This window comes from Ahaetulla prasina, chromosome 3 (genome assembly GCF_028640845.1).
Source record: "Ahaetulla prasina isolate Xishuangbanna chromosome 3, ASM2864084v1, whole genome shotgun sequence".
In the NCBI taxonomy this organism is placed as follows: Eukaryota; Metazoa; Chordata; class Lepidosauria; order Squamata; family Colubridae; genus Ahaetulla; species Ahaetulla prasina.
In genome coordinates this window covers 1672685-1695755 of record NC_080541.1, presented here as the reverse complement: position 1 = coordinate 1695755, position 23071 = coordinate 1672685, and the positions used below count along the sequence as shown (strand labels likewise).

Sequence of the window (23071 nt, the reverse complement as noted above, 5' to 3'; positions counted from 1 at the left end):
GTCATCCCTCCCCAAACGCTCCTTCCAGGCGGGGTCAACCAGGCCGGCTGAGGCCTCGCGAGGGGTTCGAGGAGCCGGCTGGGCCGGTCAGGAGGCACCCCGTCCGCCCAAAGGGAGGGAAAAGCTCCGCCTCTTCCCGGCTTGCGAGGAACCCGAAAGCGACCCCGCGCCTCACGGAGCCTCCTCGGAGAAGGAAACAAAAACGCGCGGGAAACGAAGGCCTCGAATTCGCCTCACGAAAAGCCCGCGCTTTCCCGACACGCACCGCGCCAAGCACCCGGAAGCCGAGCGCTCTACCTCCCCTCGTCTATGGTAGTAGAACCGGAAGTGGGCGCGGCTACCTGCCGAAGATCGACGGAGGGTAGGAGACTAGCCGTTCTCCCCCGCTTCCCCCGGCTGCTGCCCGTCAGAGCCGGCCCCGCTTCTCTCCCATCCCGGGAGGCTCCACTTTTTCTTTCGGCCTCCTCTCGCTTTTCTCGCCCGCCGTTTCCGGCTTGGCTTTGCGGGTGCGCGGGATCTCGGGTTGCCTTCCGGGCAACGGGGCCCCAAACAAAAGCCCTTCTCGAGAGTGGCCTGGGACGGGTTGCCTCAGCTTGCCCCGCGCTCGCGGAGTGGAGTGGGGCGGGAGGGCTCTTCATTCCACGCAGCCTCGCAGGAGGGGAGGGGCGCGGAGGGGGCATTACCCGCCGGTGGGGGGGGGGGCGGCCGAGGGAAACCCGGAAGCTCTCACACCGCTCTTCCCTTTCGTAGCTCTCGGGCCGGGGTGCGCGCGCAGCTCCCGCCTCGTCCAATCGAGCGCCGAGCAGAGGCGGCGGAAGCGGAAGTAGGGAAGCGGCAGGCCCGGCCAGCCGGTCGGCCGAGCAGGGAGGATGTTCCACGGGATCCCCGCCAACGCCGGGATGGGAGGTGAGGCCGCGAGGAGGGGGAGGGAGAGGGCCGGGTGTTGGGGGGGCGGGCGAGGCTCGGGGGAGACCCTCACCTCTCCTCTCCCTTCCGCTTTCAGCCCCCGGGAACAAGCCGGAACTCTACGAGGCAAGTCGGGGGGGAGGGGCGGGGGGAGGGGGCTGCTCTGTGTGTGTGGGGGGGGCTGCCAGCTGCTTTATGGGGGGGTCCTCTGTAGGCCCCCCCCAATGCCCCTCCCCCAAAGCCCTGGGTTTGGGGGGGCTGCAAGTCTGAACTTCATTTCCTTGCAGGAAGTCAAGCTCTACAAAAATGCCCGCGAACGGGAAAAGTGAGTCTTTATCCTTTATATTTTTCTTTCCTTTTCTTTTCTTTCTTTCTCTCTTTTTCTATTTCTTCATGTCTTCCTCCCTCTCTCTCTCCCTTCCTTCCTTTTTCTCTCTTTCTTATATATTTTCTTTCATTGATTTGCGTTTTCTTCCTTCCTCAGTAAAATGAGGGCCCAGATTGTTGGGGGCCATATGCTGACTCTGTAAACCTCTTAGAGAGGGCTGTGAAGCGGTATATAAGTCTTAAGTGCCACTGCTATTCTTTCTTTCTTCTACTTATTAACTTTAGGTGCCCCCCATCCTGCCGCCCAGTAACTCTGTGTCCCCTCCAGAAATGATCCCCTGTGCCAGAAGTCAGCAACCATGATGGCCACTTGTGGACTTCAAGTCCCAGAAGACTTTAAGACTTGTGGACTTCAAGTCCCAGAATTCCCCAGCCGGCACATGCTGGCTGGGGAATTCTGTTTTAGACTCCTGCCCTATACAGATTTGCAGGCACCTCCAAATGGGAAGCCACTGGAGGTCAAAGGGCTGCCAGCAACTAGTTTGGCCACAATGTTTGCAACTGGGGGAGGGGCAGGGAGGGGCAGCAGCCGAAGGAGGGGCATCTCTCCCACTTTGAAAGGCCTAACCTTGCAAAGCCAAAGTGGCCCCAATTTGCTCCTCTTGGTTTCAGGTACGACAACATGGCCGAGCTGTTTGCTGTGGTGAAGACTATGCAAGCCCTGGAGAAGGCCTACATCAAGGACTGTGTCAACCCCAATGAGTAAGTGTGAAGGCCTCACGGCAAGTGTAACGGAATGGCAGAGTTGGATGGGACCTTGGAGGTCTTCTAGTCCAACCCCCTGCTCAGGCAGGTGACATTCGACCATGATATATGGAGGAAGAAGGAAGGAAGGAAGGAAAATGGTCTGTGGCCCAGCAGAGAAAAAGTTCTGAAATGAAGGTCCAGGTGGTGATTCTGCCCTCCTTGGTTGGAGGCTTCCAGAGATCAGGGTGGGATGTGATAGGCCAGGGGTCTGCAAACTTAGCTCTTTTAAGACTTGTGGAGCTTTGCTGGCTGAAGTACTCCAGGAGTTGAAGTCCACAAGTCTTAAAAGAGCCAAGTTTGCAGACCCCTGTGATAGGCGATCTGGTCTTTGACATTCATCAAGCAGCTCAAGGCAGTTGGAAACAGCACAAATTAACCATTTCCCCCTTTTTTATGGACCGTTTATACTTCCAGCATCCCGGATGGGTTCTTGTCCACCTGTTCCATCTGCAGCAATACAGGTAGTCCTTGACTTATGACCACAATTGAGCCCAGCGTTTCTGTTGCTAAGTGAGATATTTGTTACACAAATTTTGTCCCATTTTTATGACCTTTCATGCCACAGCTGTTAAGTGAATCACTGCAATCATCAAGTTAGTTACACGGTTGTTAAATGAATCCGGCTTCCCCATTGATTTTGTCAGAAGGTCGCAAAAGGGGATCGCGTGACCCCGAGACACCGACTGTTATAAAAACGAGTCAGTTGCCAAGGGTCTGAATTTTGATCACGTGACCCTGGGGAGCCTGCAATGGTTGTAAGGGTGAAAAATGGTTATAAGTCACTTTTTTCAGTGATGATGTAACTTTGGACAGTCACTAAACGAACTTGTAAGTGGAGAGCTACCTGTACATGGTGATTATCAATCATCCAAAATTTGATCTTATGACCGTCAGGGTGCTATGATGATAAATCTTTTTTCCAGAGTGGTGTTCTTTCAAATGGCCACTAAACGAACAATTATAAATCAAGGACTACCTGTACAAACTTAGTAATCTCCAGGCACTGCCAAGGAGACACAAGACTATACATACAAATAAATATACATTTTTAACGTTTTTAAAGTGATTTTATGTTTTTGAAACTTGAATTGGGAGCTACCCAGAATTGACTGAAAGATGGATGGCCGTAATCAATGTTTTAAATCAGGGGTCCTCAAACTTGGCAGCTTTTAAGACTTGTGGACTTCTGGGAGTTGAAGTCCACAAGTCTTAAAGCTGCCAAGTTTGAAGACCTTGTTTGAAATGAATAAAAGACCCCCTCCTCTTTGCCAAAGGGAACAGCACGATGGCTTAGCAGTTAAAAGCTGCCAGCCCGGGTTTGAGACCCGAGCACCAAGCAGTGGTTGAGTTCCCAACCTCGCCTTAGCTCCTGCCCACCCAGCAGTTTGAAAGCATGCCACTGCGAGTAGATAAATAGGCATCACTTTGGTGGGAAGGGAACAGCGTTCCGTGTACCTCGGTGATTAGCCATGTTGGCCCTTTGACCATGGAAATTGTCTTCAGACAACGCTGGTTCCCTCGGCTAAGAAACTGAGACGAGCCACCATCCCCTTGAGTCAGACACGACTGGACAGGGCAAAGCTGCTCACTTGTGGATCCCGGCCCTTCCTTCCAGGTACACGGCCGCCTGCTCCCGCCTCCTGGTCCAGTACAAGGCCGCCTTCAAACAGGTGCAGGGACTGGAGATCAACTCCATCGATGACTTTTGCCGCAGGTTCCGGGTAAGAAATCAGATTTGGTGGTGGTTGCACGAGGGGCATCTGAGCCATCTGTGCTCCATCTGGTGGCAGAGGAAGTGGGGGGGGGGAGCAATCGCAGGCCTTTTTGAAAGCGGAGGGAGATTTCTATACGGAGTGGCCTCCTTTCCCCTCCCAGCTGGACTGCCCGCTGGCCATGGAGAGGATCAAGGAGGACCGGCCCATCACCATCAAGGACGACAAGGGCAACCTCAACCGTTGCATTGCGGACATCGTGTCGGTAGGTTTGGGGGCTAGCGTGGGGGGAGGGGTGCCCACGACCGATCTGGGGGCCACTTTCCGCAGGGTGCTTCCGGTGTGCTGTCTGACCGGGGCTGGCTGGCTTTCTCTCGCTCTCTTTCTCTCCCAGCTCTTTATCACCGTGATGGACAAGCTGCGCTTGGAGATCCGGGCCATGGATGAGGTGAGCAAAGGGTGAGGGGCTGTTGGTCACACAGGTGGCCTCTGCGGGGAGGGGAGGGCTCTGAACCAACTGCGGCTCACTTGCGCTGAAGCCACGTTCAGAGACATGGTGACAAACAGGTGGTGGCTGGCAAAGTATCATCTCTGCACATGTTCAAGGAAGGTCTGTACCCTGTTTTCCCAATCCAATAACTTCCTCCCTCCCTCTCCTTCCTTCCTTCCTTCCTTCCTTCCTTCCTCTCACCCACCCTCCCTCCAATATCCACCCATCTTCCTTCCTTGGCCTCTCACCCTCTCCTTCCTTTCCCTTTCTCCCTCCCTAAGAAATAATAGAAACGGAGGAAGGAAAACGCCTGCCCTCTTTTCTTCTGCCCCCTCCCAGATCCAGCCAGACCTGCGGGAGTTGATGGAAACCATGAACCGCATGAGCCATTTACCTCCAGACTTTGAGGGGCGGCAGAAAGTGAGCCAATGGTGAGCTCTTGTGCTGAGGGCACCCTTGCCAACTTCTGCCCCTCCATCCTGTTGGAGGGAGGTGGGGCTGAGCAAAGCCCCAGGAGGTGCAGAAAGAAAAGCAGATTCTTTTCTCCTTGTGGGGCCCTCCGTGCTCTTCCAGCTGGGTGGTTTCCTTGCAGACGTTTCATGACCCAGCTAGATAACGTCATCAGTGTTAAGAGGAAGTGGGATTTACTGTCTGTTTATGGCTTGACCTACCAGTGTTGGTAGGAGTGATCCTTTATTAGGCTGCTCACTGTTTGCTCGCTGAGTATTAATGTTAGTCTTTTCTCCACCTCCAGGAGAGACGGGGTGGGCAAAGCAGGGTCCCCTCCTCTTGTGACTGAGATCTGTTTCTCTAGGCTGCAGACCCTGAGCGGCATGTCGGCTTCCGACGAGCTGGATGATTCTCAGGTCCGCCAAATGCTCTTCGACCTGGAGTCGGCCTACAACGCCTTCAACCGCTTCCTGCACTCGTGAGGCCGAGAGCGGCCAGGCCCGAGAGGTCCCCGTCAGTCACTCAAGAGGGGAAAATGCAACAGGTGCCCTCAGGGCTCCACTAGGCAAGACACACCCGGTTTTCAAAGGCCTCTGAACACAAAGGCTTCCTTCCATTGGAGAGAGAAGCCCTGGGTCCTCTCTACATTTTGGGACGCCTCTCGTTGCGTGGGCCGCATTGCAGATATTTTCACTACGGGGATGGGTTGGGGGGGCAGTGGACCAGCCCCTCCTTTTGCAGCCTTGAATTGGGGAGCAGTAGCATATTTGGGGTGGGGGGTGGGTGTTACGTGTATTTATTTGGGTTTTGCTTTCGCCTCAGAGAGGCAAAATTTTGTGGGTCTGAAGCAAATAAAATCTTTCTACAATTAAACCTGGCATGTATCGGATTTATTCAAGAGATTGTTTACCATCCCTCTTACTCTTCTCAAGGTTACAAATAAAGTTTCACCTCTCCCCCCCCCCCCAAGCTTAAGCGGAGGGGGGCTGCAGCCCTCCCCAGCTCTACTTGCAGCCGGTGCCAGAGCAGCAGAGGCATTCAATAAATACGGGACAGTTCCACGCAGGAGGGCAGAATGATAAGAACGATTAGTTAAAAACAGCAGCTTCGTCTCCCACCCAAATTCACTCTGCAGGCACCAAAATCCTCAGTTCCACAAGCTGGATTGGGGGTCCTCCACTGCCCGTCTACAACTCGGGATCTCCTCTGGAGTCGGCTGAGCTGTTCCGCTCTTTCCACCGAGATTCATCTGCCCCGAGATGGTGTGAGTGGCGTGCAGCCACTCGTGTCCCCGATTCCTCGGTCCTCCATCGCCTGACCTCCCAACCTCTTCAGGGGCTGCCTGTGCTACAGGCTCTGGCAGAAAAGTTTGTGGTGACGGGTGACCGAATGAAGGGAAGTGTTAGCCGGGCTGTGCCAGAGCTCGGCCACATCCCGCTGGTCGCTCCTGCTTAGCTGCCGGCTGCAGAGTTGCAGCTGAGCCACCAGGGAGGAGAGCTTGGTCCACGTGACGGTCTCCAGGGGTCCACGGACAGAACAGCCTAGGAAAAATGGGAGGGAGAGGAAACCTGTTAGTGGCCACTCAGCTTCTCCTGCCTTGAGCCCAAGCATGGCTCTCCCTGTTCAGCAGCAAAGGGAACTTTGTATTTATATTTTGATATATCACCCGTCTCACTATCGAGTGACTGAGCCGTGTGCAATGCCATAAATAGCACAATAAAATAATTACAAACAGGAAAACACTGAGCAGCAAAAGTTGAAACAGGCAGTTGATGGGCTGTTAAAACATTTGAGAGACAAAACTGTTGAAATGAACATCAGAGATAGAAATGGGAAGCTTTTAAAGTATTGCCCAGTTTCTTTCAGTGGCATCCTTACTTCATTGTGAAGTAACTCCAGAAGCCAAGTGGCAACGGAGGAAAAATTGATCTGAATCTATTCATTACATTGATACGATTTCCTTTGGATCCTTCCTAGAAGGAAGAGAATTTGGGACTTGAGCTGTGAAAGAGGAGCAGGTGACCTATTCCTTCGTTTTTGTGAAGGACAGACACAAATAAAAGAGAATATTTGTAGCTCAGGGTTGAAATGGGTCCTTGGTGCTCTCTGAGCCTTGGTTGTTTTCTTGCAGACGTTTCATTACCAAACTAGGTAACGCCATCAGTGCTCTTAAGGAACGGGATTTGAACAAACCCCATTCCTGACCAGCACTGATGGTGTTAGTTAATATGGTAATGAAACGGCTGCAAGAAAACCACCAAGCTCAGGGAGCACCAAAGACTTCTCAGAGTAGATAGACCCTGGAGATACCCATTGTGTTTCACTACTAAGCTATAGGGTAGAGTGACATGATGCCCTGGTTCAGGGGACAATGGCTCCAGAAAACCCTGGTGAGCTCACCAGCCAGGCTAAGGAACTGGAGCCCCCGCTTCCGCTCCTCCAGGGTGACCAGCAGAGTCCGGAGACCAAGGATGCCGATGGCCGGGTTTGCCGACAGGTCCAGTGAGACTAAGGACAGGCAAGCGAGGAGGCTCCTGCGGAGAGAACAACCTCTTGAGTGGTGGATGTGAGTTAACAGAATACCAGAATTGGAAGGGACCTCGGAGGTCTTCTAGTCCAACCTCCTTCTCTGGCAGGAAACCCTATGCCAGGGTTTCCCAACTTTAAGACGGGTGGACTTCAACTCCCAGAATTCTAGGAGTTGAAGTCCACCCGTCTTAAAGTTTCCACGGTTGAGAAACACTGCCCTCTACCATTCCAGACAAGGGCCTGGCGCAGAGGAGGGGGTCCGCAAAACTGCCTGAAACCACAAGTCCAGCCCCACCAACCTACATCAGCAACTGGGAAGGAGACCCCGATCCTTCCACCTGCTTGCTTTTGGTTCTGGCTGTAGAGAACAGAATAGAAATAGAAATAATAGAATGGAGAAGAAGAGAAGAGAAGAGAAGAGACAGGACTAGCCCAGCCCCCTGCTCAAGCAGGAGACCCTCTACCATTCCAGACAAGTGACTGCCCAGTCTTTTCTTAAAAACCACCAGTGATGAAGCACCCATAACTTCTGGTGGCAAGCTGTTCCACTGGTTAATTGTCCTCACTGTTAGGAAGTTTCTCCTCAATTCCAGGTTGCTTCTCTCCTGGATTAGTTTCCATCCATTGTTTCTTGTCCTGCCTTCTGGGGCTTTGGAGAACAGGGTGACCTCCTCATTTTCCCACCCCTCGTTTTCAGAAGGCCAAAAGCGCAGAGAACATCCTCTGCTGGATGGCAACAAGGAGGACTACAAACGTAGCAGAACCAAACAGGGGTCCAGTTGTCCCCAAGAAAGTCTGGGGAGAGGATCCCTGCAACCATCCAAGGTCTCCGAGCCAAGAGTATCAGGGCTTGTTTCTCCAGACTTCCTTCTTCGGCATCCTCACACCCACATCTGAGCAACAGCAGCCGCCTTACCTAGCGAGCTCTGATACATCGCCGTCGTCCAGGTGATTCCCAGAGAGTCCCAGGTGGGTCAGAACGCAGCCTTCCTGTCCCGAGAAGATTCGGAATTGAGTCTGGGGGCCCTGTGCGTTTGATCTTCTCCCCATTCCCCAAATTCCCCAGGGCAGGCAGCCCACCTCCCCCGGGCGATCAGAGAGCACCAACCTGCGTCAGATACCTGACCACGGCATCCCTCAGCTGTGGCCGGTCCCCCGCCCTGGGTTCCAGGGAGCCCATCTCCAGATGGGTCAGCGATTCGAAGGGCAGGCTTTTCAGCAGCACCCCAAGGCCACGGGAGCCCAGGACATTGTGGGACAGAGTGAGTCTCTTGAGGTGCGTGGCTCCTGCCAGGAAACAGGAAGAGGTGAACATCTCCAGATGTTTGAGGGGGAGAACAGAGTTCACATGTGGGAGAACAAGGGATACTGGAGTACGTTTTTTTATATATACATGTTTTTTATTGGTTTTTAAATTCCCCCCCCTCCACACAGACACAATTCATGAACAGAGTATTGACCTTATCTTATACAATTCAAACAATTCAAATAGAACAATTAATAGTTAGTTAGAACAATTAATAAGTGGAATGACTTGCCTGCAGAAGTTGTGAATGCTCCAACACTGGAAATTTTTAAGAAAATGTTGGATAACCATCTGTCTGAGATGGTGTAGGGTTTCCTGCCTGGGCAGGGGGTTGGACTAGAAGGCCTCCAAGGTCCCTTCCAACTCTGTTGTTATATTGTTATAAATATATTTTTCTTAGTTACAATTTTTGCCAAAATATTCTTTTTTTCCCCATAGTTTTTTATTCCTTTCCTAATATTTCCTTGCTCATTTTATTAAATCACATCCTTTTTCGCCCTTCATTTTCTGGGACATTGGAGTACTCGAGGGCCACAACATTGGTTTTAGCTTCAGATGGGGCTCATTATCCCCCAATCCTCAAGCAAAACCCCTTGGTTTTTTTTAAAAAAAATATCTATACATTTTTCTTTGACCTATTTGAGTGCTTAATAAACAGTGTATTGTCGGAGTCAATTTACATTTGCATAATAATAGTAATAATAACATTCTTTACTTGTATATTCTTCCAACTTCTGATTTCTACCGTTATTATCTAGCCACTGGTAAAACAAGTCCCAAGCTAAAAAATAGCCTGAATCTTCTTTGTTATTTATCTTTAATGTTAAGTGTCCATTTCCACACAATCTAATGTTTTTTTCAAATTCTATTTTCATCTATAGGAGTTTCCTCATTTTTCCAATGTTGTGCAAATACAATTCTCGCTGCTGTCAAAACATGTAATATTAAGTATACATTCCCTTTGTCGTATTTTTCTGGCAGAAATGTTTCCGTTTTAAGGCTGACCCCCCTGGGTTCTGAAGGCCTCCCCTTCCCCCCGCCCCCCGGTCTTTTGGTACCCAGAAGTGCCCCTGAACCCCCCGCCCAGCCCTTCTGCCTACCTTTCAAGGCGTTGGCCAGCAGGAGAGAGTGAGGCTCCAGGAAGGTGGTGCCAAGGCCGCAGGCTTGCAGTCGAAGGGCACCCAAAACAGGACAAGCCTGGACCAGCGAGGCCAGAGACTGGGAGCTGCCGTCACCCAAGGGGTTCAAGCTGAGATCCAGCTCTTCTAAGTTCTGGAACGAGGAAACGGGGTGAAGGGGCGGCCAAGCACTTGCCAGGAACTGGAGGGTCAGGAAAGCTAATAGCCCCCCTCCCCCAAATAATAACTGATAGAATCTTTGTAGCTCGGGGTTGAATGGGGGGTCCTTGGTGCTCTCTGAGCTTGGTGGTTTTCTTGCAGACGTTTCATGACCCAACTAGGGAACACCATCAGCGGTGGCTTCCTTCCTTCCTTCCCTTCTTCCTTCCTTTTCATCTTTTCCATGCCTTTTCCCCCTCCTTCCCTCCCTTCTCATTCATCCATCTTCTCAAAGGTGTTAAGGAAAGAGGGCATTCACTTCCCACAGGTGGTTTTTACTGGATTTTCTTGTTTATTTTGCTTCTGACTTCTCATCCAAGAAGCCTCTGCAGTTCTCCAGTTCAATTCCTTCTTCATCTTCCTCTTCTTCATCTTCAAGGCAAAAAGTCCAATAAAGCCCAGTTGCCTTTTGGAAAGATCACCTTTGGGACAACCGTGACCTGGATGAGGGAGTCTCTCCATGGATATTTTCCCTCAATTTCCTCTTCCTTGGTTCCTTTCCCTCATTAGCATCTCAGCCCAGGTGACTATTTATGAATGGAAGCCTTTAAATTAAATGCAGGCTCAGCTTTTTTTCCTGCACAACACGTAACTTCTACGGTACCTGGAAGGCAGGTGAGCCAGGAAGGTCCGCAGCCAACTTCTGCAGCCCGTCGGGGCCCAGCCGGTTGTCCGAGAGATCCAGGCGCTTCAGCCCAGGGATGGTCCCCAGCGTGGCCTGGAGCTCCTCGGCCGAGTCGTCCCCCAGCCCAGTCCCAGAGAGGCACAGCTGGCGGATGGAAGCCTGCAGCTTGAGGGCCCGCAGGAGAGGGCGCAGGCGGCGGTGGCCCAGAGCCGTGCCGGAGACGCTGAAGGACGAGGCCGATTCCTGGCGCTCCAAGAGCCTCCCCAGTAACGGGTGTTCTCCTGCAGGTTGGAGGGAGAGAAATGGAGCCGCTCGCAGGAAGGAAAACCAGGCGTGGGAGAGTAAAGTGGGCATCTACCACAGGGGACGTCCCTCCCCTCCCCATTAAACCACAGCTTAATGTGACTTGCAAACCAGGCCACGGTCTGATCACGGAGGAGGGGCTGGAACTGTAGGGGAGGCTTTGCAACAGGTCTTGTAAAAGGCGCTTTTAGTACCGATGGAGGAGAATCTGGGTAGCTCAAGGCTGGACTGAGGAGCCCTTGGTGCTCCCTGAGCGTGGTGGTTTTCATGCAGACCTTTCATGACCCAGCTAGGGAACATTATCCGTGCTAGAAGGGAGGAGGGTTTATGGCGAGGAGGAGGGGGAAGACTGTGGGGTCCTTGATGCTCTCTGAGCTTGATGGTTTTCATGCAGACCTTTTGTTACCAAACCAAGTAACATCATCAGTGCTAGAAGGGGGAGGAGGAGGAGAGGAAGAAGAGGAGTCTGAGTCTGTGAGGTCCTTGGTGCGATCTGAATCGGTTGTTTTCTCGCAGTCATTTCATTACCAAACTAGATCACATCATTCGTGCTTGGAAGCCTTCCAACACTGGTGCTGTTACCTAGTTTGGTCATGAAATGTCTGTGAGCAAAGAACTGAGCTCAGAGAGCACCAAGGCTCTGACTTCTAACCCAAATCTTTTAAAAGGTCCATCCAACCATAATGTACCCACAATTGATATATAAAGTCATGGCCGAAAGTGATGGCACCCCAGAAATATTTCCAGAAAATCAAGTATTTCTCACAGAAAAGTATTGCATTAACACATATTTTGCTATATACATGTTTATTCCCTTTGTGTGTATTGGAACAAAAAAAAGCAGATAAAAAAAGCAAATTGGACATAATGTCACACAAAACTCCAAAAATGGGCTGGACAAAATTACTGACACCCTTACTTAATATTTGGTTGCACACCCTTTGGAAAAAATAACTGAAATCAGTCGCTTCCTACAACCATCAATAAGCTTCTTACACCTCTCACCTGGAATTTTGGACCACTCTTCCTTTGCAAACTGCTCCAGGTCTCTCTTATTGGAAGGGCGCCTTTTCCCAACCGCAGTTTTAAGATCTCTCCACAGGTGTTCAATGGGATTTAGATCTGGACTCATTGCTGGCCACTTCAGAAATCTCCAGCACTTTGTTGCCATCCATTTCTGGGTGCTTTTTGACGTATCTTTGGGGGTCATTGTCCTGCTGGGAGACTCAAGATCTCGGACGCAAACCCAGCTTTCTGACACCGGGCTCTACAGTGCGACCCAAAATCCTTTGGTAATCCTCAGATTTCATGATGCCTTGCACACAGTCAAGGCACCCAGTGCCAGAGGCAGCAAAACAACCCCAAAACATCATTGAACCTCCACCATATTTCACTGTAGGTACTGTGTTCTTTTCTTTGTAGGCCTCATTCCGTTTTCGGTAAACAGTAGAATGATGTGCTTTATCAAAAAGCTCTATCTTGGTCTCATCTGTCCACAAGACGTTTTCCCAGGAGGATTTTGGCTTGCTCAAGTACATTTTGGCAAACTGTAGTCTTGCTTTTTTATGTCTCTGTGTCAGCAGTGGGTCTCCTGCCATAGCGTTTCATTTCATTTAAATGTTGATGGATATTTCGCACTGACACTGATGCTCCCTGAGCCTGCAGGGCAGCTTGAATTTCTTTGGAACTTGTTTGGGGCTGCTTATCCACCATCCGGACTATCCTGCGTTGCAACCTTTCATCAATTTTTCTCTTCCATCCATGCCCAGGGAGATTAGCTATAGTGCCATGGGTTGGAAACTTCTTGATAATGTTGCGCACTGTGGACAAAGGCAAATCTAGATCTCTGGAGATGGACTTGTAACCTTGAGATTGTTGGTATTTTTTCACAATTTTGGTTCTCAAGTCCTCAGACAGTTCTCTTCTCCTCTATCTGTTGTCCATGCATAGTGTGGCACAGACAGACACACAATGCAAAGACTAAGTGAACTTCTCCTTTTTATCTGCTTTCAGGTGTGATCTTTATATCGCCCACACCTGTTACTTGCCCCAGGTGAGTTTAAAGGAGCATCACATGCTTGGAACAATCTTATTTATCCACAATTTTGAAAGGGTGTCAGTAATTTTGTCCAGCCCATTTTTGGAGTTTTGTGTGACATTATGTCCAATTTGCTTTTTTTATCTGCCTTTTTTCGTTCCAATACACACAAAGGGAATAAACGTGTGTATAGCAAAACATGTGTTAATGCAATACTTTTCTGTGAGAAATACTTGATTTTCTGGAAAAATTTCTGGGGTGCCATCATTTTCAGCCATGACTGTAGGCCAATCTTCTCTAGTCTCGGAGGGTCACCTGGGTTAATCCGGGGCCCCAGAACGAACACAAGATAAGCCATTATTTACAGGTGAGAAAACAACATTTGAGTTGTATTCCATACAGGGAGTCCTTGGCTTAAGACCATCTGTTTTGTGACCCTTCAGAAATGGTCACACCGTGCTTCTGGGCATCTGCTGCCTAAATTATTGTGTTCCTAGGTTTGTACTCACAACTGCATTGTGAGTACATTTTAATAAGGATGCTCCTGACAGGAATAAATATATCAAGAGAGAATGGTGCGGTGGTCTCGAGGTGGACCTCTCGCTTTACAATCAGGAGGCTGTGAGTTCAATCCTAGGTAGAGGCGGATATTTCTCTCTCGAGGCACAATGAGAATATATCTGCTGAACAAAACTCCGCACTGGTGACCAGAAGGGCATCCGGCCATTAAAACACTCTGCAGGTTCCAGAAGAGAGTGCCATGCAGAGGAAAGCTGGCTGCTTACCGACTGCCAGGGTCTGGCAGGCCTTGCGGTATCTCTCCAGAAGGGGTGGCAGGTCCCAGGACTGGACTTCAGCCAAGACCTGAGACAGACAAGGAGAGAGGGAGGGTCAGCTGGCCTGGAAGGGGAAGGAACAGCCCCCTCCCCTTCCCTCCTTTGCACAGGAGCCCCCTGTTCAGAAGCGCAGAACCTCTGTCGCCACATTATGTGGCTTGTCCCAAGGCACCCCCTCCTCTCCTCCTTTGACCCGGGGCTTCCGTCGAGAGCACCCCAAAAACACGCTCAGTCTGCCCCAGCTCACCTCCTCGTTGCTTTGCAGGACGTCCAGGACGCTGTCCTGAGGAGCCAGCAGCGCCCCCTCCTTCTTGAGGGTCAGGCGGGGCAAGAGCCCGCAGGTCTGGTAGTAGCGCTGGGAGGCCTGCTCGGCCAGCCACGAGACTGGGCGGCTCTCACCCTCACTGCAAGCGAGGAAGAGGAAGGACACCGGTGAGCAGAGGCTCTCGGAGAAAGAGGCACACGCTTCTCAGCACCGTGGCTTCCCGGCCCCTGCCCCATATAATATCCAGCTATGCCAAGAGGAAGTGTGTATGTGTGTGTGTGTGTTTATGTGTAAACCCTGAGAGCCCCACTCTCTGGGGAATCCGAGATAGTGCCCCTCATTCAAGACATATAGCCCTTAGACTTATATCCCACTTCACAGTCCTTTCCAGCCCTCTCTAAGCGGTTTGCAGAGTCAGCCTCCTGCCCCCAACAATCTGGGTCCTCATTTTACCCACCTCGGAAGGACGGAAGGCTGAGTCAACCTTGAGCCTGGTGAGATTCGATCTGCCAAACTGCTGGCAGCTGGCAGTCAGCAGAAGTGGCCTGAAGTACTGCGCTCTAACCACTGCGCCACCATGGCCTTTCCTTCCTTCCCACCTAGCACTAGCATTCAGACTTATGTATCACCCTCTCTAAGCTGTTTGCAGGGTCAACCTATCGCCCCCAACAATCTGGGTCCTCATTTTACCCACCTCGGAAGGACGGAAGGCTGAGTCAACCGTGAGCCTGGTTGTTGTGGTCCGTCAGGGTCACAACACTGGTGAGATCTGAACTGCCAAATTGCAGGCAGCCAGCAGAAGTCGCCTGCAGTACTGCCGTCTAACCACGGCTCTTATCAATGCAAAATGCAAGTCCTCGTTTAGTGACCACAATGGAAAACCACCATCTTGATTGTTAAGCGACGTGTCGCCTAGAGAAACTGCCCCTGGGCTTCAGAGGTTGCTTTCCTTTGTTTTATACAGCGGGCAAAGTCACACATGCAAAGACTGGCCGTAAAGTTGTGTTTTTTTTTCCATCACTGTCATAAGGGTTGTTAAGTGAGGCAGTCGCTAAGAGAAAACCAGCCACAAAAGTCAAGCTCGGCTGCATTGCTACCGCCAGCAGGGCAAAAGGCCCACCCCTAAAGACGCCATCTCTTTCTGTTGGAGGCAACACAGGACAGTCTACAAGGGATGGACCCAAAGTTAAAGGCAGCGGTCGCAACGCCTGAAGCCGCTTTTTATGGCCGTCATGAACTGGCTCTTGGGACCACCACCCCAGCAGACCCCTCCCCTCCTGCTGGGCAGCACCTGACACTGAAGGAAAAACAGGAGGAAGGAAGGAGCTTTACAGACTTGAGGCGCTGGCAGGGGGGCCTCTACGACATCCCACCACGGCCATCTCACAGCAGCCAAGGGCGAAGAAATAGTTGAATAAAATCATTAAAAAATGGATGCAAAAGGAAGGACAAAATGAAAGGCGGATGACCAAAATGAAAATAATCTTTTAAATTATTTTTAAGAAGAGACTAGACAGTCACTTGTCTGAAATGGAATAGGATCTCCTGCTTAAGCAGGGGGCTGGACTAGAAGACCTCCAAGGTCCCTTCCAGCTCTATTTTGATTCTGATTCTAATTAATTCTAACTCTATTTCTAATTCTATAATTATAATAATTCTATTCTATTCTATTCATTCTGAATTCTATTCTATTCCATTCTGTATTTTATTAGTCCATTCCACTCCATTCCATTCCAACTCAACTCGACTCTTTATTCTATTCCCATTCCATTCCATTCCCTGTCTTCTGTCTATTCTATTCCTATTCCATTCTAATTTTAAATAATTAAATTGAATTGTCCTGCAGTGAGATTTCCCATGGCAAGTTGCCTGTGGCAGGTTGTCCCATTGCGGCTGGTGGGAGGCCAGTGGGAAGATGGGCTGGGAGTCCCAACCGACCCAGCCCGGAGAAAGCCATGTGCTGAGGGGGTCAGCCAGATCCCACCCCCTCTTTTACCTTTGTGGCACCGGAATCAGGAAGATGCTGTCCTGAACTCGCACTCGCACCCGGACAGGAGGTGATGGCAGCTGTGGAGGGAGGGGAGAGCAGAGGTTGAGGAAGCTGCTCAGGGTCCTGTCTGGCTCAAGACGGGGGGGGAGGGGCTCAGCCCCAAATTTCACCTGCTGGGCACCCGAGGGTGGGCTGTCTCCCCACCGAGTGGGGCTGCTGCCAGCTCCTTCCAGAAGGCTGCTGGGCTCAACGGGAAGGTCTGCTTTGGGTGGGGGGCTGGCCCCTCGGCTCCTTCCCAGCACGGTCCGGTCTAGGGTGAGGCGAGTCTGGCGGGCGGGTCTCCTCCTCCTCCTGGTGGTGTTTTCAGGGGGCTGGCAAGGAGCCCCCCCTTCGCTGTCCTCCGACCCAGACCCCCAAGCTCCGGCTGGGCTCCGGCGGATCCTTTTGCGAGACCCCGCGCTGGGCACCAGGTCGTCCTCCAGCCAATCGTCCCCCACATACTCGTCTGCTGGGATCAGGGCCGGCCTGGGGGGTCCCTTGTGGCGCTTGGGGCTCAGAGGGAGGCGGAGGGGGGCGCTGCCCAGCCCAAGCATGGCGGCCTGATAGTCTGCAGGGGGGGCCGGCCCTGCCTCCCCCACCGGGGTCAGCTCCAGCAGCCGCTGCTTCTTCTTCACCGGACGCAGAGGGACCATGTAGTCCTCTTCCACCTCTTGGTGGCGCTGCCGGGCGCCCAGGGGCTTCGGAGAGGGGCTCGGAGAGCAGGGCGCTTGGGACTCGGAGAGTTCTGCATCGAAGAGCTGGCTGGGGGTCTCTCCTCGGGGAGGCGGGGGCCGGGAACCTGTAAGGGAGTTGGGTCAAGCCAAAGGGCCCACACAGTCCGACTGTCCCGGGAGGCTCCAGGAGGGGAAAGGGGGTCACCTGCCTCTTTCCACTGCTGCTGTTCTTTGCGGGGGGGTCGCCTATCATTTAGGGGGACAGCGAGGTCCCGAGCGATAGCAACCATGCCGTCCTCCTCTGACTTGCTAAAACAGGAGTCTCTAAACTTTGGAAACCTGAAGACTTCTGGACATCAAATCCCAGAATTCCTTCAAGACAGCCAGCAAGACTTGTGGACGTCAACTCCCAGAATTCCCCAGCCAGCGTATGCTGGCTGGGGAACTCTGGGAATTGAAGTCCACAGATCTGCAAGTGGCCAAGGTTCAATTTTGGGAACTGAAGCCCACAGATCTTCCAGTGGCCAAGACGGCTGGTGTAAAAGGAAGCAGACAAAGAGACCGAGATGGCAGCTCTCTGCAAGTTCTCACAGCAAGGATGGTCTTGTCCTTCTACTCGGGTCGTGCCCCCCCACCTCCCACTCCCCAGTATGGCTGGCTCCTGGCCTGGAGCGACCCCCGGCCCCTCCCACCATCCTCCTGGGTGCAGCCTCACCTTGCTCTGCCATGGTTTTCCGAAGCAAGCTCTCCATGGCTCGGCAGCGGTGGCGGGTCTCCGGATCCAGATCCTTGCCGTAGAGCTGCACCCAGGCTTGGAGGGTTCCCAACGGGCTCAGGCCCTGAAGGAGGAAAAACCACATGGGGGGCCTCAACCCAGGGAATTAATTCTCCTCTGCATCCCGCAAAGCCCTTCCTTCTCCACCTGGCTGCTGATAGAACAGGGTGTCGTGTCCCACTCCTCCGCTGACGGCCGGGTCAGGGAAATCCGAATCAGGCTTGCCTCTGCAGCTCTGCCAAAGTCCTAGCAAAGTCCTCAGGGCAGGCAGGAGACCAGAAAGTGACTTCAGCAAGATATGTTTAGACTTTGCCTGACTCAGAGAATGCCAGAAAGCAGATCCTTTATATAGGCCATGGGGTGTGGCTCCATGACTCAGCACTTATCCAGGCCTGCCCCTCCCTTCTTTCTGTTGCCTCCGCCTATCAAGTCTTCTGACGCGAGGGTCACTCCAATCGGCAGCTGTTGGTAATAGACCTCCCTCAGGCTCACATGCTGTGGAGGAGGGGGAGGGGTCTAGTTGCTCCGTTTGCCTGGGCATGGAGCCAGGGCTGGGGCCGGGGGGTCTCCCTCCTCTGCAGCCTGCTTGGGCATGGAGCCAGGGCTGGGACCGGGAGGTGCCCCCTCCTCAGCCTGTCTGGGCATGGAGCCAAGGCTGGGGCCGGGAGGCATGCTAGGACATTCTTCAGCGTTCGGAAGCAGATAAGCAGACCCCGGCTGCGCTGAGATTGGGCGAGACACAACACAGGGCTTCGGAGAGGGTTGACCTGCCCAGACCCCTAAGGGGGCTCAGCATCCATCGGCTGGGGGGGAACAGGAAGGGGTCCCTACTCCTCACTTTGCAAGGGGCTTTAGGGTGGAGGAGGTTTCAAGGAACAGCAAGGAGATCCAATTTGCTCTCGTGGTGAAGGCGCCAGGCTTGAAAGCAGGAGACGGTGAGTTCTAGTCCCGCCCCTTAGGCACGAAGGATAGCTGGGCCAATCACCAGGAGACGGTGAGTTCTAGTTTTGCCTTAGGCATGAAAGCCATTTGGGTGGGGTAATTACTCTTTCTCAGCCCAACCTAACTCACAGGGTTGTGGTTGTGGAGAAAATAGGTAGGGGGAGGAGTTGTTTATAAAAATAATCAACACAAGATAAAAATAAATAAAATAAATAACACAGCAAAGGGGCAGAGAGAGATTTCCCCCAGGTCTTCGTCAACTTTCCGACCTTCGAAGCTTCCGCCGCGAGCTTAAGACACATCTATTTATTTGTGCAGGACTGGACTAGAATTTTAAATTTTAAATTTGGTTTTAATGGGGTTTTATTATTTTTATTGCAATTTTTAATATTCGGCCTTATTTAATAAGTTTTTTAAATTGGTGTTTTATTCTGTATTCATATGTATGTTTTTATTAGGCTGTAAACCGCCCTGAGTCCCTCGGGAGATAGGGCGGTATACAAATGCGATTAAATAAATAAATTAATTAATTATTTTATTTATTTATTTATTATTCAAATTTGTATACCGCCCTATCTCCCGAAGGACTCAGGGCGGTTCACAGGCACATAAAAACATTTATATACAAATTAAGACAATCATTAAAAAACTTATTCTAATGCCCAATTATTAAAAGATCTAAATATGAATATTAAAAAACCAATTTAAAAACCCCTATAAATTTAAAATCTAAGCCAGTCCTGCACAGATGAATAAATGTGTCTTGAGCTCGCGACGGAAGGTTCGGAGGTCCGGGAGTCCTGGATGGAGTTCGTTCCAGAGGGTGGGAGCCCCCACAGAGAAGGCCCTTCCCCTGGGCGTCGCCAGACGACACTGCCTAGCTGACGGCACCCTGAGGAGTCCCTCTCTGTGAGAGCGCACGGGTCGGTGAGAGGTATTCGGTAGCAGTAGACGGTCCCGTAAATAACCCGGCCCTATTAATTAATTAGCAAGGCAGGGGACAGGCTGGCCACACGCAGGAGGAAAGTCTCCAGCCCTTAATGACGAGGGTGGGTCACCCACTTCTCCAGGTCCCTGGCTGGTCAACCTCTCAAATAAATGCACACCACTCCTGACACATCCATGCCCCCCCCCCAGGTCTCCCCACCTTGGCATTGCGCAGCAGCACTGAGGCGCCTCTCTGGATCAGGAGTTCAGCCACCTCAAAGTGGCCACAGTTCAGGGCATCGTGCAGCGGGGTGATGCCCTCACAGCCCGGGCCCCCGGGGTCATCGATGGTGGCGCCGTGGTCCAACAGCAAGCGGACGGTCCCTGGAGGATGCAGGGAAGTCACGTCCAACACGGTCCTCCACACGGAATAACAGAGTTGGAAGGGACCTCGGAGATCTTCTAGTCCAACCCCTCCTCAAGCGGGAGACTCCATACCAGGGGTGAAATCCAACAGGTTCTGGAGAACCGGTAGCGGAAATTTTGAGTAGTTTGGAGAACCGGCAGATACCACCTCTGGTTAGCCCCAGAGCGGGGCGGGAATGGAGATTTTGCAGTATCCTTCCCCTGCCACGCCCACCACGCCACACCCGCCACGCCCACCACGCCATGCCCACAGAACCGGTAGTAAAAAAAATTGGATTTCACCACTGCTCCATATCATTCCAGACAAATGGTTTTCCAGTCTCTTCTTAAAAACCTCCCCCCACAACCTCTGGAGGCAAGGAGTTCCACTGATTTAACTGTCCTCCCTGTCAGGAAATCTCTCCTTCGTTCGAAGTTGCTTCTCTCCTGGATGAGTTTCCATCCGTTGCTTCTTGTCCTGCCCTCGGGGGCTTTGGAGAAGAGGAAGACCCCCCCTTCTCTTCTTTGCTTATGGGCAGAACCCCCACCCCAGCTTTCAGCCCCCACTTACCCAGGTGGCCGTGGTTGCAGGCCTCATGAAGAGGGGTCCATCCGCAATAGTCCCGGGGGTTTACAGGATGCTCCTGGCACAGAAAGAGGAAAACAAGGCTGGAGATTTGGGCTATAAAAGGAACCTTTTTTTAATTCAATCCCCTCGGTTGGAAGCTCTTCTCGCAGGATTTCATTTCATTTCTCCTTCTCGAGTGGAGCCCCAGTTCTGACTAACTTGTAAGCAGGAAGGGAAAAAGTAGCCTCTGCACAGCCTCCCTTCTGAATATTAATTCTAAATCAGGACTGTCCAAGTTTGGGAATTTAAAGACCTGTGGACTTCCAACTTCCAGCTTAGCTGGCTTGGGGAATTCTGGGAGTTGGAAGACGCCATCTTAAAGTTGTAAGGTTGCACACACCTGCCCTATTCGGCAACACCCCAAAGACTTAAAATGTGTTTTGTTAGAATGCTGGCTGGCTGGGGAATTCTGGGAGTTGAAGTCCACATGTCGTAAAAGGGGCTTAAAACCTGCTCTACAGGTCTGCCCTTTGAATAATCCGTTTGGTCAACTATGAAGCGTGAGCTTACGGGGAAAAACGAGGTGCTCTTTCAGGCACGTGTCTCCCACCATCACTCACAATTCTCTAGGTCAGGGGTCTCCAACCTTGGCAACTTTAAGACTTGTGGACTTCAACCCCCAGAGTTCCTCAGCCAGCTGGCTGAGGGACTCTGGGAGTTGAAGTCCACAAGTCTTAAAGGGACCAAGGTTGGAGACCCCTGCCCTAGAGTGCTGACAGAGAAGAATTTAAGAAGTCAAGCTAACATTTGCTTAAATCAGAGGTCTCCAAACTTGGCAACTTTAAGACTTCAACTTTAAGAGTTGAAGTCCACAAAGTCTTAAAAGTCGCCAAGTTTGACTGGTTGGGGAATTCTGGGAGTTGAAGTTTACAAGTCTTAAAGTAGCCAAGTTTGCTATAATAGCATATGAGTAAATTTAGGAAATATTTTGTATTAGATATATTTCTGAAGGAGAGGGGAATTGAGAGTGTGATTAAGTGTGGAGTGACTAGAGATTATAATTTAGGAATTATTTTAGATTATGATTGTTAGTTTTGATACCCTGCATTTTGTTCTGGGAAGTCGGGGTGGGGGTAAGGGGAGGGAATTGGGGGTTGAGGGTAGAGATGGAGTGATGGTTAATGTACAGGGATTATTGAAGATGTATAAATATAATTAATGTAGGGTCGGGTCTGCCCAGTTACCATTTTAGAACGGTGGGGAGGGAGAAAAGAGGAGAGAGTAGGAGGTAGGAAAGAGGAGAAGAGGAAGGAAGAGGGGTAGAAGAGGGAGAAGGAAGGTGTAGGGTGGAGGAAGGAGAGGATGTAGATAAGAGGAGAGGAAGGTTAGGAAAGTAGAAGAAGGTAGAAGAGGGAAGAGTGTTAAAAAGGGGGGGGGTGACTGGGCAAGCCCGACTAATTGTATATAACTGTACATTGGATGAGTTGTTTGACATGATTGTAAAAATAAAACTTTTTTATGAAAAAAAAAAAAGTAGCCAAGTTTGGTCAGCTGGGGAATTCTGGGAGTTGAAGTCCACAAGTCTTAAAGTTGCCAAGGTTGGAGACCCCTGCTCTAGGTAGAGACAAAAGACGTGGGCTTGAACCGCTTGCCTGAAATGGTTGCCTGTTCTCAAAAGTGTGCGCATACATAACTCACATACATAAACTGGCGGCAGAATTAAGTCCCGCCCATTGGTTCGGTCCTGCACAGCGGCCTCAGTTTCTCATGTGGGAAAATGAACTGCCCAGCCCTGCCGCAGACTGACCTTCTCCAGGAAATACTGGACTTGGCGCAGATTCCCTTCGATGCAGGCCCGGTGCAGGAGTGTCTCCCCCTTGTCGTTGCGCTGGTTCCACTGAGGAAAGGAAAAGCCCCCAATGCCACCTGTATCCTTTCCGTGGGGAAAACAAGCCCCCACCCGCCATGCCAGGCCAAAGCCCAGGGGTCAAAGAAGCGCCCCACTGTAGGAGAAGGGAAGGCGGAACTTGGGGCGGAGTCAAAGGAGGTATCAGCCTAGAATTCTTACATGGTCACAACCTCCCTTGAATTCCGCTGACTCTTAGCTATCGGTGAGCAGGTGCTGCTAAAACTCCTGCACAGAGGCTGTCGAGTGAGAAGCCAGCTTAATTAGACCTTCACATGGGGGGGAATCTTTCGCACCTGATGCCCACCCTGCCTACTCAAAGCTTCTGGGCTGACCTTGCTGATTCTGCGCCGCCCAGGGACTGTTTTGCTGTAGCCTTCCATGTCCTCCTCTTCACCTGGAAGAGAAGCAGAGGGTCAGAGGAAGCATGAGGGGCTCCAAAGTCCTCCTGGGTGGACCCCCAGAGGGCTCCAAGGCAGAGACCCTCTCGAACCCCTGCAAATTCCGCTCCACACAATGTCCGTATCTCTCTCTTGTACGACATCTCCCTTCTACTCTCATCCTGCTCCCTATTAGTAGCTGCGTTTTGAGGCTGCTTTCCAGATAAACCCAAGAGAGCGTTGTTGTTTTTCAAGAGGCAACTGGACTTTCTGGATTTTCTTTGAAGACGTTTCACTTCTCATTCAAGATTGTTGTGACTCGTCCTCCCTCCTCTCCTCAGCCGGGCCCCTCCCATCTCCAATCGGGCCTTTTATCAGACACCGAGTCTGATAATGAAGATGAACGGCCTGTCATGACTCCAGCCCCCGCACCCCCCCGCCCGGCCCTGGCCCCATGCCCGGAGAGGATTCAAGGAGTGAAAGAAGCCCGATAAACCTCACTCATACAGCATGTGTTCCTTTGGCTCAGCCTTC

At 51.5% G+C, this 23071-nt stretch overlaps 2 protein-coding genes across 3 annotated transcripts in view; one reads left to right on the top strand and one right to left on the bottom strand.

Moving 5' to 3' along the window:
• The first annotated feature begins 237 nt into the window (after positions 1–237).
• VPS28 (VPS28 subunit of ESCRT-I) lies at positions 238–5460 on the top strand. Of its 2 annotated transcripts, none has more exons than XM_058178343.1 (10): positions 238–361; positions 751–906; positions 1004–1032; positions 1194–1231; positions 1906–1995; positions 3656–3761; positions 3916–4017; positions 4147–4200; positions 4582–4673; positions 5057–5460. In XM_058178343.1, the coding sequence occupies exons 2-10, from the start codon at positions 870–872 to the stop codon at positions 5172–5174; spliced, it is 666 nt and encodes a 221-aa protein (XP_058034326.1). In that variant the 5' UTR covers positions 238–361; positions 751–869; the 3' UTR covers positions 5175–5460. The 2 variants fall into 2 exon arrangements, with proteins under 2 accessions (XP_058034326.1, XP_058034325.1); XM_058178342.1 differs by lacking the exon at positions 238–361 and adding an exon at positions 483–506.
• Positions 5461–5637: 177 nt separating this feature from the next.
• Positions 5638–23071, bottom strand: part of TONSL (tonsoku like, DNA repair protein) — a 40556-nt gene continuing 23122 nt past the window's right edge. The window contains exons 12-26 of the mRNA XM_058178231.1: positions 22493–22554; positions 22059–22148; positions 20255–20327; positions 19499–19662; positions 17350–17473; positions 16092–16759; positions 15928–15998; positions 13914–14070; positions 13616–13694; positions 10469–10770; positions 9628–9799; positions 8330–8508; positions 8138–8211; positions 7093–7226; positions 5638–6233 (exon numbers count right to left, since the gene is read on the bottom strand). Coding sequence (XP_058034214.1) covers positions 6040–6233; positions 7093–7226; positions 8138–8211; positions 8330–8508; positions 9628–9799; positions 10469–10770; positions 13616–13694; positions 13914–14070; positions 15928–15998; positions 16092–16759; positions 17350–17473; positions 19499–19662; positions 20255–20327; positions 22059–22148; positions 22493–22554 — 2543 coding nt within the window. The 3' untranslated portion in view covers positions 5638–6039. The remainder of the gene's footprint in view (positions 6234–7092; positions 7227–8137; positions 8212–8329; positions 8509–9627; positions 9800–10468; positions 10771–13615; positions 13695–13913; positions 14071–15927; positions 15999–16091; positions 16760–17349; positions 17474–19498; positions 19663–20254; positions 20328–22058; positions 22149–22492; positions 22555–23071) is intronic.